The sequence below is a fragment of the Malus sylvestris genome, chromosome 4 (genome assembly GCF_916048215.2).
Source record: "Malus sylvestris chromosome 4, drMalSylv7.2, whole genome shotgun sequence".
NCBI lineage: Eukaryota > Viridiplantae > Streptophyta > Magnoliopsida > Rosales > Rosaceae > Malus > Malus sylvestris.
Genome location: NC_062263.1, coordinates 27,253,186 through 27,271,067, shown reverse-complemented (window position 1 = coordinate 27,271,067; position 17,882 = coordinate 27,253,186). Strand labels below are relative to the sequence as shown.

Sequence of the window (17,882 nt, the reverse complement as noted above, 5' to 3'; positions counted from 1 at the left end):
ATGTCGGAGACAAATGTTACTCAAACACTTTGGAGAGTCGTTTCATGAACATGCATGCAAGAATGTATCCAATCCTTGTTATAACTGTCTCAAGGCTTGCTCTCCAAGATAAATGTTTGCTGTCACATGATAAGTGAGATAAAAGAAGATTGGGAGGGCAAAAATTATTTCGAGTATATAAGTTATTTTCCAAAAACATTGCTTTATTAGTTGACCTTCAATTATTACTCTGCCAACCATTTGTCTTGTCATATCGACGTGGTTTTGTGGTCAAAAGGAAAAATGAATTATGATTTTGATATTTTTTTTAAACCAAAAATCTATGATTAAGACCAAGATCTAAGAAACCATAAAGAATTAGTTGACAAATGGCACATGCAATCATAGCGATTAACATATTGTTTAAGTGTTGCAAAATAGTAAGCAGACCTCATTAGATTCTACTAGACTATGACATAGTAACAACCCTAAATAATGTGTTTCTTGTGGGCTCATTCTGTCTGCAAAAACATTTATGTATGAGCTCTCATTGGATTATTTTTGGATTTATTGTCCAGAGTTTAAGGATCAATAAATTTGGATTTTTGATTTGTGAGAAAGAGAGATTAAAGCTTTTGTGTGAGGTGAATCAGCGCAATGAGTTAATAAGGACCGTCGAATTCAATTTGAGTGGTTCCAATTGCCATATCTTTTGGCTCTGGACAATAAGATCCAAAAAAGATCTATTTCCAATCATTTGTTCTCTTTGTAGGTATCGTCGTTCCAAACCAACATGCAACGTTATATAAGTAAAGTAAAACACACAATGATAGGTGATAGATTTAGAATGTTGTTATCTTAATATGCCCTATTTCACGTAAGTTTTTTCATACGAATGGTTTGAAACACCGTCACTTCAGCTCCGGGTGTGAAGAAAGTTTCTCCCATATGAAAGGGATTCAGGTGAGAATATCAAGATCATCCTCATATGTAATGACGCCGGAGATATGAAGAAGACAAAGGAAAACAAACTTGTTTGGCCAAATGTTGTATTTTATTATTTTTTTAAAAGGAGACTTTTTATCTATAAGAAAAGGATAGTGGACCTTTTGCATGGAATCTTAACAAGCAGCGAAAAAAACTTTGAAGATGGCAACACCCTTAAGTTGTGAAAAGTAATGTCACCATCAAAAAAATATAAATGTAAATAAATGTATACATATAAATACAGAGTCTTTATCCAAAGGAATCTTTATTTTTTGGTAAAAATACATTGTGATGTCAATTATACATCAAATTTCAACGATCTGAATCATATATTTTTTATGTTTTCATTCATAGATCATCATTGCAAAAAATAATTTAAATCTGAAACCATTTACTCATTTTATTATCATAATGAAATTTCAATATTTTTTAAAACATAGTGTTCATCGATGTGTAGTGGGCTCCATAACTAGGCTCCATTTTAACCAAAAAATAGGAATCTATTTGAATAAGGGGCTTGTACACACACACACACACATAAAAGGGTAATTGCATTTTACGCTTCTTAAGTTTTAGGTGATTTTTAAAATGGATCATGAAGTTTTAATTTTCTAACATTGCAATCTAAGGTTTTGAAATTGTACCAATTTTCACATTTTTGTCTCTTTGAACGTCTAATAAATTAAATTTATGAGTTTTTTTGTCAGTATAACGCAAATGTAACTTAAACGTTAACTTGTATAAGAGTCTCAAGCTTAATACGTCACGTACTAAACAAATGGTACAATTTCAATACCCTTCAATGCAATATGAGAAAATTAGAACTTCATAACCTATTTTAAAAATCACCCCCAAGTACTGGTAGCTACTACTTGTGTGAAGTTGTACTGTATTGTAGACCAATAATGAACTATGATTATATTTTTCCCTTTTAAAGACAAAAGAACTATGTTTTTTTCTGAATTTAAATTTTATTGGTAAAAAACATGTCATTAATGCATTTTGTTGCATTTGCCTAAGGGTTAATTATTGTAGTGTCCTTGAATGCATTGTCAAATCTCACATTACTACCAAACGTCGCAATTATTTATAGAGTATGATTCTATCCCTTTCAAATTTTCTCTTATTTTCTTCCTTTATATTTGAGCAGTCACGATTAAATTAAATCAATATTATAAAAAGGAAGAAGGGAAAATGAGAGAAGATAATCCTACTCCTATATTTGCATTGGCATGTTGACTAATATTTGGTCTCACTTTACCCCCTATTGTCAAAATCCTTAGAAATTTCGTCAAAACCACTAGCATTGCACGTATTGGCAGAAAACTGTAAGGGCAAGTCGGAGCCATGCCATCCATCTTGCTGAAGTTATCGACAGACGAATGAATGGACTCGATGTTGGGAAAAAAAATAACGAGAAATTCTTGTGTACGCGATTTATTTATGAATGTGTATGATTAAAATGAATCCTAAGTATATAAAGTCTCATATTTTTATGAGTAGGTGATTAAAGAGAGCTAAATAAATTATTATAACTTCATAAGGCGTGAAATTTGACCATAATTTATGGACCACCAAAACCCTTAAACAAGACACATTGGTTCACATTCATGAAAATTTATGCGACAGAAGAAAGAAAGTCGTTTGATTTTCTAACTCTCTCGGCAATTCCCAAAATAGGATCAAAACGACTTTAATTCGAGTGATTTGAACCTTCGATTGATCTTAGCATTAAAGATAGGGCTCAAAACTATCAATTTAGTAGAATGTCTTATATTAAACTAATTTACAGTCAGCGATGTTTGAAACGGATTTACTGTCTGTGGCGTCCCTTGTCCAATATTGTATTCTCATGTGCAATTTTTTTTCTTTCTTTTCAAACAACGATGTATTATTGCACTGAGACAACACGTGATAATGAGTTCTTTCATATAAGTTGATTTCTCAATTTGGAGTCCACGTGGCAGGACGGTATACGCTGTGGCACATGATCTACCTGAAAAAAATTAAATAAAAAAAGGAGGCAGGGTGGTGGAGTGGTCCAGAAAATAAATAAGTAATAAAATAAAATAAAATAATGGCATTTCTCAAGCTTCACAGGACTCATCAGCCACTCAGCAGCTCTCCCTCACAGCGATGATGCGTTTTCTTCTTGTTTTTTCATCCGATTCCTTGCTCAGTGCGAATTTCTAACGTCTCTTCTTTCTTCCATTTCAAACTCTCTCTCTCTCTCTCTCTCTCTCTCTCTCTCTCTCTCTCTTCTAGTTTCTGGTTTCTGGTTTCTGCAAATTTCCCTCTCTCCAAGTTTGACATTTTTCCTCTGTTGCATTCCCAAAGACTTTCTCTCTCTCGCTGAAATTTAAAGACTGTTTTCTTTACTTTCAAAACCCAAATGGTTCTGCTGCTCTACGCTTTCAGATCTTCAATCATTTCCTCCACACCTGATTGTTCTTGTTTTTCACCACAAAATTTAGTCCAAAAATAGAAAGAAAGAGCTGGCGTTTTTTTGTAAATGTGGGTTCTTGGGTGAAGAGAATGTGGTTCAAATTGACTGGAGGTTTACTCATTTGACTGAAGGTCCTTCTGCGTATTTGAATCTCGGTTGCTGAGTTCGGAAAAAGCGTGGGATTTGAGTGATTTTCTGTGCCTACAGAAGGGAATGAAGAAAAAGGAGTGAACTTTACAGTGTCGAAAAATGGGGTTCCGCAGATGAAGGATTTGAGGTGAGATTTTGATTGAAAAGATTATAGATTTGTGCTTTCTATTGATTTTAGGGGTATCCATTTGCTTCTTTTTCATATGTATAATTAGTGGTATAATCCGATTTGTGGTGTTGATTTGAAGAATGATGTACATTTTAAGCAAATGTTGAAACTTTAGTGTAGTTTTGTTTTTTTTTTGTATTTTTTTTTAAATCTGTCAATAAGCAATGTAGGTAAAATTTAGGTCTTAATTTATGCTAATTAGTTGTTAGTATTGTTATATTTGAATACCTTTGCACATTTAGTACAAATTGCCACATGGGTTCTGTTGAAGTGGTCCTTTTTGTTTGAATCCCAGGCTCCTATAGGTCTGTGGAAGACAAAAATGGAGGTTGAGAAGAAACGTTCAAAAGGGGGCTTTCTTAACTTGTTTGACTGGAATGGAAAATCTCGGAAGAAGCTCTTCTCGGCCAGTTCTGAATCATCGGGTAGTTATCTTTTCCATTTTACTTCATTTTTTGTTGTATATCTCGCGTATTTATCTGCAAGTGGTGGTTCTTAGTTAAGCATTGTGTTTAACTTTTGGCATTTTGACTGTAAAGGATTAAAGCATGGGAAAGAATATGTGGAGAGTTTCTCAAAGCCAGGGCTCTATAGGGTAGGCAAAGATCCTCTACCCTCTGATGTTAGTCATACTCTTGTTTCTTTTTCATGTGACGGAAGTATTGACAATCTGCATTTTTACTTTTTATACTGTTGGGATATTTGCAGGTAGAGGTGGATGAGAGTGGAACTGCAACCACTTCAAGTAAGCAAGGAAGTAATGACTGGAATTGTGCTTCATCAGTGACCAGTGATGAGGGATGTGGGGTTAGAGCCCCTGGTGTAGTTGCTAGATTAATGGGTCTGGATTCGCTGCCTGCTTCAACTGCCTCGGAGCCATCTTCTGCCCTACTCTTTGACTCCCAGTCGCTTAAAGCATCTCAACATGAGAGGAGTGGTCGTAATTTGTGGAGTGATTTTTATGCCACCGAGTACATAAATGTGCCAAAGAAGCTGGATAGGTTTTCTTGGAATCTTGTAGAGCCTAGGACACAGGAGGTACCATGCCACCCAATTGAGAGATTTCAAACAGAAGCTTTGCCTCCAAAATCAGCTAAGTCAATTCCAGTTCCTCAACATAAGCTTTTGTCACCTATCAAGAGTCCTGGCTTCATTCCACCAAAAAATGCGGCTTATGTAATGGAGGCAGCCTCAAAGATCATTGAGGCAAGTCCTCAACCATCTGCCAGGAGCAAAGTGTCACCTGTGGGGCCTTCTTCAATTCCCTTGAGAATTCGGGATTTGAAGGAGAAGATGGAAGCTGTGCGTAAAGCATCAAGACCTGAAGGACCCAAGGAAGCTAGTGACTTGAGGTATATGAAAGGACTGCCGAGTGACAGGCGCCATAACGGGTCAGGTAATGTACCAGTAGCCAAGGCTTCTGTGGATTCAGAAAAACAAAGTTACAGGGATATGAGGAATAAGGGCAAATCACTATCACTTGCAGAACAAGCAAAGGTCAATGTTCAGAGAAGGGAGGGGTCAACTTCTTCTAGTAATAGAAGTTTTATGAACCAGAAGGAACAAAATGAGGTCAAACAAAATCAGTTTTCCAAGAGCAGGTCAAGTACACAAAGACCTATGCATAAGAGAACTTCCGTTGACAACACAAGAACTGCGCTCAAGCAGAATAACCAGAAGCAGAATTGTGTATCGAACAGAGATAAAATGACTTCAAAAGGCATGGTTCCTAATCAGCCTACTAGAAGAATGCGGCCACCTGATGGCTCTAGTGGGCCAAGCAAAACTGTGAATAAGACTATTCTAAGCTCTGAAATTGGTTCCAGAAAGATGGGCTCAAGGGCAACTGCTACTGGAAAAGAGTTTCCATTATCCACAAGAAAGAATGTTTATGGAAAGTTAAGGTCTGTTCATCGGGATGTTTGTTCAGAAGAAACTGTTTCCGATGAAGCATATATTGGGGAGGATGAAAGATCAGTGAAATGTAATGTTTCAAGGAATGGGTGCACCAATTTCGGCTCAGATAATAGGAACCAAGGCATGGATGTTATTTCATTTACATTCACGTCTCCCCTAAAAAGATCATTCTCTGAATTGCAGTCACCTCAAGTCACAAGTATAAATAACTGCTTTTGTATTGATTCTTTTGGTAACAATGATGAGCAGTTCTATCCAGAGAATTTCACATTATCTTCACCTGGGTTGAACGTGATTGGTGGTGATGCTTTGAGTGTCCTTTTGGAACAAAAGCTTCAAGAACTGTCATGTAAAGTTGAGTCATCTCAGCGTAATCAATCCAGTGAAGTGACTTCTGGTAGTTCTATGTCTTGCTTGCAAGATATGGTTTCCAGTGTGGCTAGCACTACATCAAGAGGCAAGGGGTTCAAATTTGGTTTAACCAAAGATAAAACTCACAGCACATACGACAATGGTTGCTTGTCGGTTGAGGTTAACCAGCAGTGGCAGGTTTGTTTCTTTTGTATAAACATTTTTCCTTATGCAGATTCTGTTTTATTCTTAATGTTCATGACTCATGATTTTTTGCTCTTGGTTTTTCCTTTTTCTTTTGTACAAACATTTTCACTTTTAGTTTGTTCTATAGGTACCTAGAATTATAGGTCTTTTCTTAAGATACCAATCCGTGCTTCAAAGTCAAGGTTCTGTGTTAAAAATAAAATTCAAATTCCACTACAGCTGGGTGAAAATATTTGAGAGATAATGGTGACAATTTAAGCAATCAGCTATACTAGTCTGTATTTGATCCATATTTGTGGAAAAGATTTAGATTTTATTGTTATTTGAAATTTTGGATAAAATTCTTTCACTTCCCATTAATCTTGTCAAGAGCTGCGTTATTTTGATTCTTAGTTTACGTCATGAAGATATACTCACATGCTAATCAAATTCTCTTAAACAATTTCAGGGATCAGAAGGGGTGGAAGAGTGTAGCAGTAGCATCAGAAACAGTGCAACTGGAAAAGAATTTGATCGACGTCTTAGTCCAGTTTCAGTTTTTGAGCACTCATTTGAGAGTCGAACCTGCACAGATAACAGAAGTAGCACCAATGGTACAACTAAACTTTTCTATATCTTCCTTTTCCAGTACATACATTCCCTAACAATTTCTTAGATCTAAGTGTCAGATTAAGAGTTTTTGCACTGTGAATAGCTTCACATTTACTCATTACCATCAAAGAATAGCCAAGAACCTAGTGGACCAGAGAAAATATTAAAAGATCTATTAGGCATGGACGAGTTTTATGTATATGCAAGAACGTGACTTACACAGCTTTGAGAATGTCTATGCTAGTTGATAGTCTTGCAAGTAGTAAAAATTAGATAAGACAAGCTCAAACCACCCCCTGGACCTTTTTGTATAATTTAGGCACTATGTTCTTGTGATAGAAAAATGATTTAACATGCATGCTATACTCTTCATTTACAGGCAGTGACAGTGAGAGATGTTCGTTGGCTCAAGTTCAAGATCAAGGTAGTTCATTCTCTTCATATGGTGTTTCAGAGTTCCTCGACTCAGCCTCTTCAGCTTCCACAGGGGATGCCAGCGGAAAGAGTACGACTGTAATCTCAGGTTCCTATTATTTTAATCAAACAAACGATTGGGAACTGGAATATGTAAGATACATCCTAAGCAATGTAGATTTAGAGATGGAAGATTTCGCATTGGGTGATGCTCAACACGTCATCACCCCCAGTCTCTTTGACCATTTGGAGAATCAAGAACAAGAAGAGTATCTGAAGCTCGAGCAGAAGATCATGTTTGACTGCGTAAACGAAACCCTGCAGTTCAGATGCAAGCAAATTTTTGTGGGAAGCGGCAAAGCGAGGGATAGATTGACCACATTGTCTCAGAGGAAGGGACGGCTAGCTGAGGAGTTGTACAAAGAGATTTCGGGTTGTAAAAACATGGTAGAACTGATGGGGGATGAGCTTGTGGACAAGGACATGAGCACTCAGCGTGGGAGATGGCTTGACTTTGAAGTCGAAGCATTTGAAGAGGGTTTGGAGATTGAGAAGGGGATACTGAATTGTCTGGTGGATGAATTGGTGTCTGATTTTTTGAACTTCTAGTCTCTCTTTAAGTTTGCCTTGTATTAAGAACTTCTAGCCCCTCTTTAAATATTTTCTTCCAGATGATAATTTCCTCAACATTAGAATCTACTGCTAGTAAACCATTTTTCATTTCTCGTGTGAAATCCTTGGTGTATAGGATTTAATTCGATTATGAGGTAGGATTTGATCTCATCGGACTAGATTGGATTGGAATGGATAACTTAAGTATTCCGGGCTTTTGGTTCGGTGTTTAGGTTTTGGGTCATGGGGTTGTAGTGAGATTAATTACTCCACATTTTCTGAACGATTAGTTCTCCTGCAAGAGGGATTAACATTTTATCCAATTCTTTATTCACTTTTGGTGATTGGATTAATCTATTCTAATCCTACAACTCTGCTCCAAAATTGTACATTGCTTCGGTGTATGACATGCACCGAAATAACCGATAGTTGAATGTGTGGTTAAAGTTCTAATAGATAAAGAACACTGGTGCTGCAAACTAGAAATCCCCTTGCTACAAACCCGATCCACCAAATGGAGAGAGATTTACGTGGAACTTCTAATGTTAAGGTAGTATTGTTCTAAACTTACCACGTGTCATGTCTTTTAACTCTCAGATTTCTCATACGACATTGCATGATTGGTTCGTCTTGGCTTCATTCACGCAATTCATTCCCCGCCAACAGAGGTACCACACTAAGTTCTCCTATTGCAAGCTGCAAAATGTACAATTTTAACTGCAATAAAAGATCAATGTTTTATCCAGGATGAAGCTGTGTAAAGTTACTACACGTCAGATTCCATTCAAGTTTGAATAACCAGAGATCTTGGCTTGGTGCGGGGTTTGGTTCTGGGTCTATTTTTTATCATGGTACCAATCTGAATTATAGTATTGGTCCAATCAACCCTACTGGAATTGGAGGAGAAAAACTTTAAGTACGGGCATTCCGTCATTTGGAGCACATCATTTTTAGTCAGAGAGATATTCTATAGTTTCTAATGCATCACTTGACTAATGTTCATTGGACGGATGATGTATCATGTACTTTTTGAACATGCGACAAACATCCGTTGAACATATAACAACATTAGAACAATCCCTTGGTTGCAAGGGAAAATCTCCCTACAAGCTGACAAAAGTATACAACCTTTTGTATTATGGTCTCACCTAACCCTCGGTGGCTAAAAGGTGAGAACTTCGAACTTCCATGGTTAGACAACACTACAAAAAAATTTCTCCCACCCAAGGGCTAGGCTTCTAAACGGGTTGGTTTCTTGAGCAAATGTGAGCTGAAATTATTATAAAGTAGGAGAAAGTATGTTGTGTCATTGGAGAATATCCTCTTGCTTATACGACGTGACGGGTGTTATAAACACAATCGTGGCCTACCTCACACAAAAGCAGTTGAAGACCAAGAGTAGTAGTAAACAAATGGGGCAAATTAAATAAACTTGTTCCCTTTTCTTATTTAACCACAAACAGAAATAGAGTAAATGTAAAATAGTAAAAATTGAGTGAAGGACTTTCAACCATGGCAAACCAACTGTCGACTCCTACCCTTCAAGCAATTGTATTATGACACTTGCTGTACTGGTTTGTGTTCCTAGCATATTGAAAAATTTCTACTTCAAGTGCATTTCTTACCTCCGTTCATGGAGATAAGAGTAACTGTGTAATTCAATAGCATAACATGTTCCTAAAACTTCATCACATTGAATTCTAGATTTTTTTTTCACCATTTACTTCAAAATCTAAAAGAACAACTCTTCATTCATATCATAGGATGTTTATGGTTTGCCCAAAGCTATATAGGTTAAACTATGTTTAACTTAAAATAAATTTAGCATATCAAATGCAACATGAGAGAAATGATAACTTTTCTTTCCAATACAAACGATGTTGGGGGAGGAAGATTCGTAAACAAGATTTCGAAGGCATAAAGAAATGCTCGTAGTTACTTAAACTGTAAGTCACTTATCACCGCAAATGATAACTGTAGATATTATTCAGATGAGATTTCTTACCATGGTCACTCATAAAAAGCTTACAACAATACAAACACTAGTTTCCTTGTACCAAACTGGTGGTGGAATCTGCTATCTTGATAAATCATGTGCCACCAAGTGGGCCTTTTTGTGCTCCGGACAAGCTTTGATCAAAACAAAAGAGCTTATATCAAAGTATTGTTTCATTGAAGGACACCCTACCTAACTTAACCTAAGCAGAGCCACATAAAAAACCAAAAGCCATAACTGTTGATATCTTTTGGCAACACAATTCATGGCTCTCAAAACTTTGTATTAATCAGTATAAATTGTAACTCCATATGACGGAAAAGTCACGGGTTCAAGTTGTGGAAACCTTTTTGCAAAGTAAAGTTAAGGCTGCGTACTGCAGATGTTCTCCCGTCCCCCGGCCCTCGCAATAATGAGAGTCTTGTTAGCTTAAGATCGCCATACTAATGTAGTTCAACTCGATACAAGTCAAATGAATGATGTGAGAGTTGTACACCGGAGAAGTACAACAATAATCTATAGTTTAAAAGTAGTTCACTGTAATCACAACTATATCTTAATCTTTGTGGATGGGAAAAAACCAGATTTATGAACAATAACCTAAGATTTACATTGTGCAAACAAAAGAAAAGAAAAAACAGAGCATGTGATGGTGTGGCAAATTGCACATGGAGGTATCAATTGCTTTGTCTAATTTAGATTGGATATCTATCAAAACACATATTAGCCTCAGCTTGGTGGCCAAGTAAGTGGACAAGCAATGACTTCTACTTCTTGTTTATTCTGTGTTTCTAATGTGGGCTCATAATATTTTTCATGCTAATTTAGGGTCACTACTCTCTCTCTCTCTCAAACCAATATTCTTATAATTTTCTTGGGTACAGGGAAATAAGGGAATCGGAGAGGATTCCCTTCCCACAAAGTATGCAGATTACAAGATTAATAATCTCTCTCTTCTTTTCTTCTCTCTTATTTGAACGGTTACGGTTAAACCACATCAACATCTTATATTAATTTTTTTATAAAGACAATAAGATAAAAAACAATATGTGAGAGAAATGAAGGAAAGGGGATGAGAATAGAAGTTAAGAAAATCCTACTCCTTTATTCTGGATTAAACTATGGTTTTACTTAATTAAGACATGTTGGGGTTTAATAATGATTAGTTATTAATTAGAAGTTTAGAACCTTGGCCTTAGGACAGCTACCCAAAAGTTGGGATCCTATGAACTATGTAGAGAGCAATGACATTGAGCTTTCTAAAAAGACTACGAACTCTTTGCTACCTTATTTTTTCGTGTAAATGATATAAATAGAACATGAGGTAGTAGAGATTTTCACGAAAAAGTCTTCTTATCATTTCTTTCCATCAAAATCACAAGGATAAATGCAGATTATCAAAGTGTGATTTATGGTAAGAGAAATAATTCTAGAAGGAGTAAAGCTAAGGAGACCAAAATTTTTAATCAAATTTTGTAAACTAAATAACGTGAATGTTGATTATTGAATTATTACTTAAGTATTAATTAATGTAATTTTTTAATATTAATAACACATTATTTAGTCTATAAATTTAATTTAAAATTTTGACCGTCCTGAAATTAAAGAAGATGCGGAGATGGGGCCAAATCCTTGATCTTTGTTTAAGGGATGTGATATTCACACATCCTATTTTATTTCTCGTACACTTTTTTAATTTCCGGCCGTCAGATTGAATGAATTGAAGAAGATCAACAGACAGAAATTATCAAGAAGTGTGTGAGAAGTAAAATGAGATGTGTGAATAACACATCCTTATTTAATCCGAGTAATCAGAAATTATAGAGAGACGCATGCATTCACTGCATGTCGAAAAGGAGAGTAAGAATAATTGTAGCACTTATGCAGGACTGTTGGTGTTGGGCATGAAGAAGATGGATGGGACAATGAAGAACGCATCTCAATGACATCGGACGGCCATGGCAGAAGCAACTGCATTCAACTCCTCAAGACTATACATACATATACATACAAGAGGGATGAGAGAGAAACACTTTCTTTCTCTTCTGTGTGTGTAGGTGGAGAGAGAGAGGGGCAAAGCAACCAGAATTAATAAGGAGATTAATATTTGAGGGCGATGTGCAGCTCACTCACTTGCCTCCCTCAACGCTTTACTTTCTCATTTTCCAAAGTCGATCCCTTTTCTTCTCTCAATGTTTTGCCTTTTTCAGTCTTTTTATGTTGTAGTAATTGTTAATTGTTGTTGTTCACACATCAAAATATCATTTCTCTTCAATTATCATACTAAATGGAGACGTTACATGTAAAATAACATGAATAAGCAAATTAAATTATATATTATTAATAAAAAACAAATACGTTAATCAATACTTAAGTAATAATATAATCATTAACATTCAAATTATTCGGTTTGCAGATATGGTTTAAAAAATTTGATCTTTCTAGCATTAACGTGTTTACGTAAAAGTAATCAGAATAAAAAAAGCAGATTAAATTTTCATTACGAACACTTCAGTGTTTTGTAGATCAGCCGCAAAGTGTTTGAAGAGGAACTCATCATCCTTTGAGGAACCAAGTTAATTCTTTATTATGGATTATTATAGTTCAAAAATGTTAGTGTACACTCAGCTCCTATAAACACAATTAAAAAAATTGTATTTCAAAACAATTTTTCTACTACATAACGTACTAATATATGTTGGTTTCAACTTGTAATTTGTTGACTTTATGATATAATCGAAACTCAACGGTCTTGAATTCGATTGACTGTTTACCAAAAAATGAATGTTGTAATATTTTCATTTATTCAGATTTGAACAACGGAATGGTGGGAACCTAATGTAGTCTTGCTAATCCTCCAAGTCTCATGCTAGCTATTTTCGTTTAGTTGATGAATAAAATTAGTGAGCGGTGAATTGCCATGATAATTTGCATTTTTTTTTCTTCCTTCAATTTATTTTTATGGGGTTGACCTTTCTTTTCTTCTTCTGGTATCTGTTAATGTTATTAACTAATAATAATTTTAATAACATTTGGAATTTTGGAACAAATAATTCAAAGTGTCTGGTGACGATGGAAGAGGATCCTCTACAGATCTATTTTGTGGGGATCCTAGGATCTTTACATCGTAATCGTTTATCATATATCGTGCGTTCAATTTTTATTAGATATTATTTGTGTTTAATTTTAAATAAAAAAATTAAATAATTTCTAACCGTACTGAAGTGATCCGGATGAAATCCAATTCAGATGACGGTTTGCACCTGAGTGGCAGAGCAGTATTCATATCTGATGACGTGTTGACTGGGGTATAAATGTAAAATCAACTAACTAATAAGTACTGTATATTTTCTTAGATGTTCTGCTGACGTAGACATCATTCCCAATTTTTACATAAAACAAAGCTGGTTTAACGGTCCTCACCAATTAACGAAAATTATTTCCTTCTAATTTTTTAACCTAATTAACAAGTACAGGAAGTTGATTAGTTTAATTTTTTGTTAATTAATGCAAATTAACGTTTTAAATTAAAAACTTAGAACTCTGGTACGGACGAGGGAGGAACGTGGCAAAAAAGTAATAAACTCAACGTCAAGGGGTACAATTTAGTACGCACTCTGCATACTATATTTTCTGACTCTCTGCTCCTCTTTCCGCTAAACAAAGCTGCACAGAAAATAATAATGGAGCTCAAAACTTCGCCCGGCAATGGTACCCAACCCCCAAACCCTGAACCGAAACCCGACCCGTCAAACCCTGGTAATGCCGAAACCCAGCAAACCCAGCTCGAAAACCAGCTCTTCTTTGAAGACTACGACAGCACCTGCTCCACACCTTACGTCAGCGCGCCGTCGAGCCCCGGACGGAGTGGGCCGGTCAGTGGGTTTTTCTACAGTGCTCCGGCGAGCCCAATGCACTTCGCATTGACCACAAAGTCGAACTCATCTTCGTTTGAGAAGAATGGCGGGAACGGCAGCGGCTCTGTTTCTATGGGTTTTGAGTTCGAGTTCTCTGCGCGGTTCGGGTCGAGCGGGTCCGGCCCGACCGGTCCGATGAGCTCGGCCGACGAGTTGTTCTTGAACGGCAAGATCCGACCCATGAAGCTCTCGACCCACCTGGAAAAGCCCCAGACTTTGGCTCCGTTGCTGGATCTCGAACCGGAAACTGGGGAAGACGAAGCGGATCGGGTGGGGTTCGAACCCGTGAGAGGCAGAGATCAGAGGTTCCGCGACAAGTCCCTGCGGCGGAGGACGAGATCTTTGTCCCCTCTGAGACATGAGCCATTCGAGTGGGGACAGAACGACGAGATTCTTGAAGCTGAAGAGAAAGACTGCAACTTTGCTGAAGATCCGAAAGGGGCGGCGAAAAACGGGGAAGAAGACGAAGAGGGAGTGGAGGAGAGCAGCACCACCACCACTACTCCTTCGGTTTCAGCTTCGTCGTCGCGGTCGTCGTCGGTGGGGCGGAACTCGAAAAGGTGGGTTTTTCTGAAGGAGTTTCTTCACCGGAGTAAGAGTGAAGGGCGGAGCAGCAACCACAAGTTCTGGTCGTCGATTTCGTTCTCCGCCGCGAAAGAGAAGAAACCCATGAAACAGGGCGGTCAGAATGCTCAGGGCTCTGTTTCAAAGGACCCCAAATGCAGCAACCCTTTGAACTTGGGCTCAGAGGGGCAAAAATTGAAGGGAAGTGGGAGCGGTGGTTCGGGGAAGAAGACGGGGACCGGAAAACCCACCAACGGTGTCGGGAAGCGGCGTCATCCGCCGTCGCTTCACGAGCTGCATTACACTGCAAACAGGGCTCAGGCTGAGGAAATGAGGAAAAAGACTTACTTGCCTTACAGGCAAGGGTTGCTCGGATGCTTAGGGTTTAGCTCAAAGGGTTATGGAGCTGCCATGAATTCTGGGTTTGCTAGGGCTTTGAATCCAGTTTCTTCAAGGTAAGGTAAAAGAAATTAAGGTCTCCAGTGGCAATCTCCATGAATCTTTCATGTGGTGGATTCAGAAGGAAGTGTATAGATATTTGTTTTTTTTTTTTTTCAGATGATTTTATGTGATCATCTGTGTAATCATTGAAGACTGGCTGGCTACCCAATTTAGATCTCTGTTTTTCTTGTGAAAAAAGAGGAGCTGCAGCAGTCTTTCTGTATTTTGATGGGGTTTTATGATGATGAAAAATGATGGGGAAAATCTTTTATTCCCGCATCTTCTATGCCACTGTTAAATTTATTCTCTGCTGTCACTACCAGTGCTGGTATGATGGAGTCAATCAATTTATTTATGATTTTTTTCCATGGTTTTTCTTACTTTGAAGAACTTCTCATGGATCCTTGTTGAGAACTTCTAAGACCCAAAGATGAAGATCCATCTGCTCCTTTTAAGTTGAACAATGCTTACCCTACTTAAGAATGAGTAGGGACTTTACTCAAAACGTTTTCGAATCATAAAGTTTTTTGCTTATAATCAAAATTATTGATATTATGAACCATTATGTAAAGAATATTTAAAAAAAAAAAAATTAAAAGTAAGGTTGTTTAGTCAATCTATTGTAGCAAATACATAAACCGTTCATAATGATTTTATCAATTTCATTAATCTGTTTTTATACTGTTCGATGAGTGAAAAACCTAGTTCTAATTGATTTTTTGCAAATCGAACTTTATAAAGTGATTTATAATCTATACGGTTTTGACCATAAATATAGAGTGTTATAAATAGGCTACAAACAATTTTGAGTAGGAACTCTTACTCATCATTTGAGTAGCCAAATATTATTCTTTAAGGATACTCTTGGTCCTTGAGATATTAATGATATGAATGTGATATGGTTATTCCCTTAATTACCATCATTATAAAACATAATCCTAATATGGGAAAATTTTAGTAGAAGTGATTAATACACATGAACCGTTGAAGCGATTCTAATCTAAAATCAGATACATTCTCAATCAGTATCTCTCTCGTCATATGACATGTTTCGCTTAACTTGTTTAAAGCTTTTGGTGCTACAAACAAATGCACGTTTTGCATGAGATGGTGGTTGGGATGTTTGGTATTGATGATGAGGTGACCCCAATTTGCCTTATGTGATATTGCTGTTTTGGGACCCTAAAGAATCTACTTGTCTGATATAATTACTTGCTTTTTATGTTAATTTGTTATTACACCATTAAACCATCAAGTAGGTAGATTTTATATGGAGTTTTGCAAAGGTGTAATTGAGATCTTAATTTGCAAGGGACATGGTGCCTGCTAGTCCTACACATGGTGGACATAAAAGGAGGAGTTTGAGATCATGAGACATTCCCTCAACTTTTTGTGTTTTGATTCCACTCAAAACAATCAAAATCCATCATATTGCATCTCTTTTGGGATTCTTTTCTGCTCAATATTTGTGCCGAGTCGGATGGTAAGTTAACTATAATTAAGCGTTGAACTCGTTATTATAAAAGTCGTATTTGAAATTTACACTTACAAGTGGAGATAAATATTATTAGACCGCACTACTAATAACTAATAAAGATTATTTTTAAACTACAGTAATTATCTAGAGGAGATTCGAATTCAGGGTGCAAATGACCGATTGCACTATCCTGATAAAACCTAACTCACGATAAGAAATTAAGTAGCAGTGTCTGACCATATCATTCATAAAACACCTTTCACAAAAGCATAAGTATCATGTGATTTGATCATATTCAACGTCACATTAATCTCACTTAGTAATAGCCAGCTCGACCGAAGTTTTTCTCCCATTTGCAACAAGGCTTCTTGGAAATTTTCTGGAGGATCCAACAACAATGAGATCTGATCTGATGCCCTCAAAGTCCACTATTATGCTGGGGACGTGTAATTTTTATTTTAGGCTGCAGAAAACAGCAGCAAAATCCCATCATCATGATGGTCCCCTCCCCTCCATTATTGTTCATGGCAAGGGCTTATTTACCCAGATATCCATTTCACCCAACAATCAATTACGACAGCATAAAGTCTTGAAATCTTTTTTTTTGGGTCAACAAAGTTTTGAAATCTAACTGGTACAGAACGGAAGGATAAGAAATTAATCTTCTTCAGATCTCTTTCATCAAATCTATAAAAACACCCTATTTATAGTCTTTATATCAAATTTCAATGGTCCGAACGATTGAACTTTATGAATTTGATGGAAAGGACCTCTGGAAAGATGAATGTTTGATAAACAACTTCACACACATTGATCAATCACATTGCTCTCTCTCTCTCTCTGCATCAACTTTGTCACTTCAAAAACACCTGGTTCTTTAAAAAACATCTGGTTCTTACTACAAACGGTCCCATCTCCTAATTAATTTCCATTGTTCATCATCACTGGCAGATTTAGAATTTAAATATGAGGAGTCCCAATATTAAAGGTATAAGTTTTTAAATGGGAACAGAGAGAGAGCGATGAGCGCAAAAAACTTTCAGTTTATTCACTCAGATATTTCGTCGAACATTTGGTGAACTTGTTGTCGTCAACCAATTCGTGTTGTGCAAACATCGGCATATGCCAAAACAATCTAATGAGTGCATTGAGAGAATTTGTCATGTGTTCTCGACGCAACATGTCGAGTGCTGCTGAGATACGCCTGACAAACATTACATCAAATACTTGATGGAAACAAAAAAAAAAAAAATACCTATACCAAACATTTGAAGGGTTCACAAAAGACATTTACTTGTATATTTCCAAGACTCCAGGTGGTCCTGGACCCCCTGGTCTCATTGCTCATCATGTCGATATATTTGCTATTTTGCCCTCGATCCTATGGCTATTTTAGCTTCTTCTACTTATCAAAGCTGTCCCATTTAGTGAACAAAGACTTCACTTAGGTGTCACTTTGGGACATAGAGCTACATTTGAGTTGTACGCAAGAACACGTTGAAGAATACAAGAATCTCACATCCGACTAAGTTTAAATTGAGTCTTTACCTTGTCTTGCCTACGAGGAGGTGTGTCAAAGGAATATAGAATCCCACGTCAAAGGATTTGACAAAATGAAATCATTTATATTAGACCAACTAGCTAGAAATGCGTATCTACCTTCT

The 17,882-nt window shown here is 36.8% G+C and overlaps 2 protein-coding genes across 2 annotated transcripts; both read left to right on the top strand.

Annotated features, from left to right (window-relative positions):
* The first annotated feature begins 3,040 nt into the window (after positions 1–3,040).
* LOC126618937 (uncharacterized) lies at positions 3,041–7,945 on the top strand. The gene is made up of 6 exons (XM_050287163.1): positions 3,041–3,689; positions 4,027–4,156; positions 4,271–4,326; positions 4,440–6,197; positions 6,655–6,799; positions 7,177–7,945. The coding sequence occupies exons 2-6, from the start codon at positions 4,054–4,056 to the stop codon at positions 7,818–7,820; spliced, it is 2,706 nt and encodes a 901-aa protein (XP_050143120.1). The 5' UTR covers positions 3,041–3,689; positions 4,027–4,053; the 3' UTR covers positions 7,821–7,945.
* A 5,517-nt stretch (positions 7,946–13,462) lies between these two features.
* On the top strand, positions 13,463–15,032 carry LOC126618936 (uncharacterized). The gene has a single exon (XM_050287162.1). It carries the CDS (start codon positions 13,503–13,505, stop codon positions 14,757–14,759), a length of 1,257 nt encoding a protein of 418 aa, XP_050143119.1. The 5' UTR covers positions 13,463–13,502; the 3' UTR covers positions 14,760–15,032.
* The last annotated feature ends 2,850 nt before the right edge of the window (positions 15,033–17,882 follow it).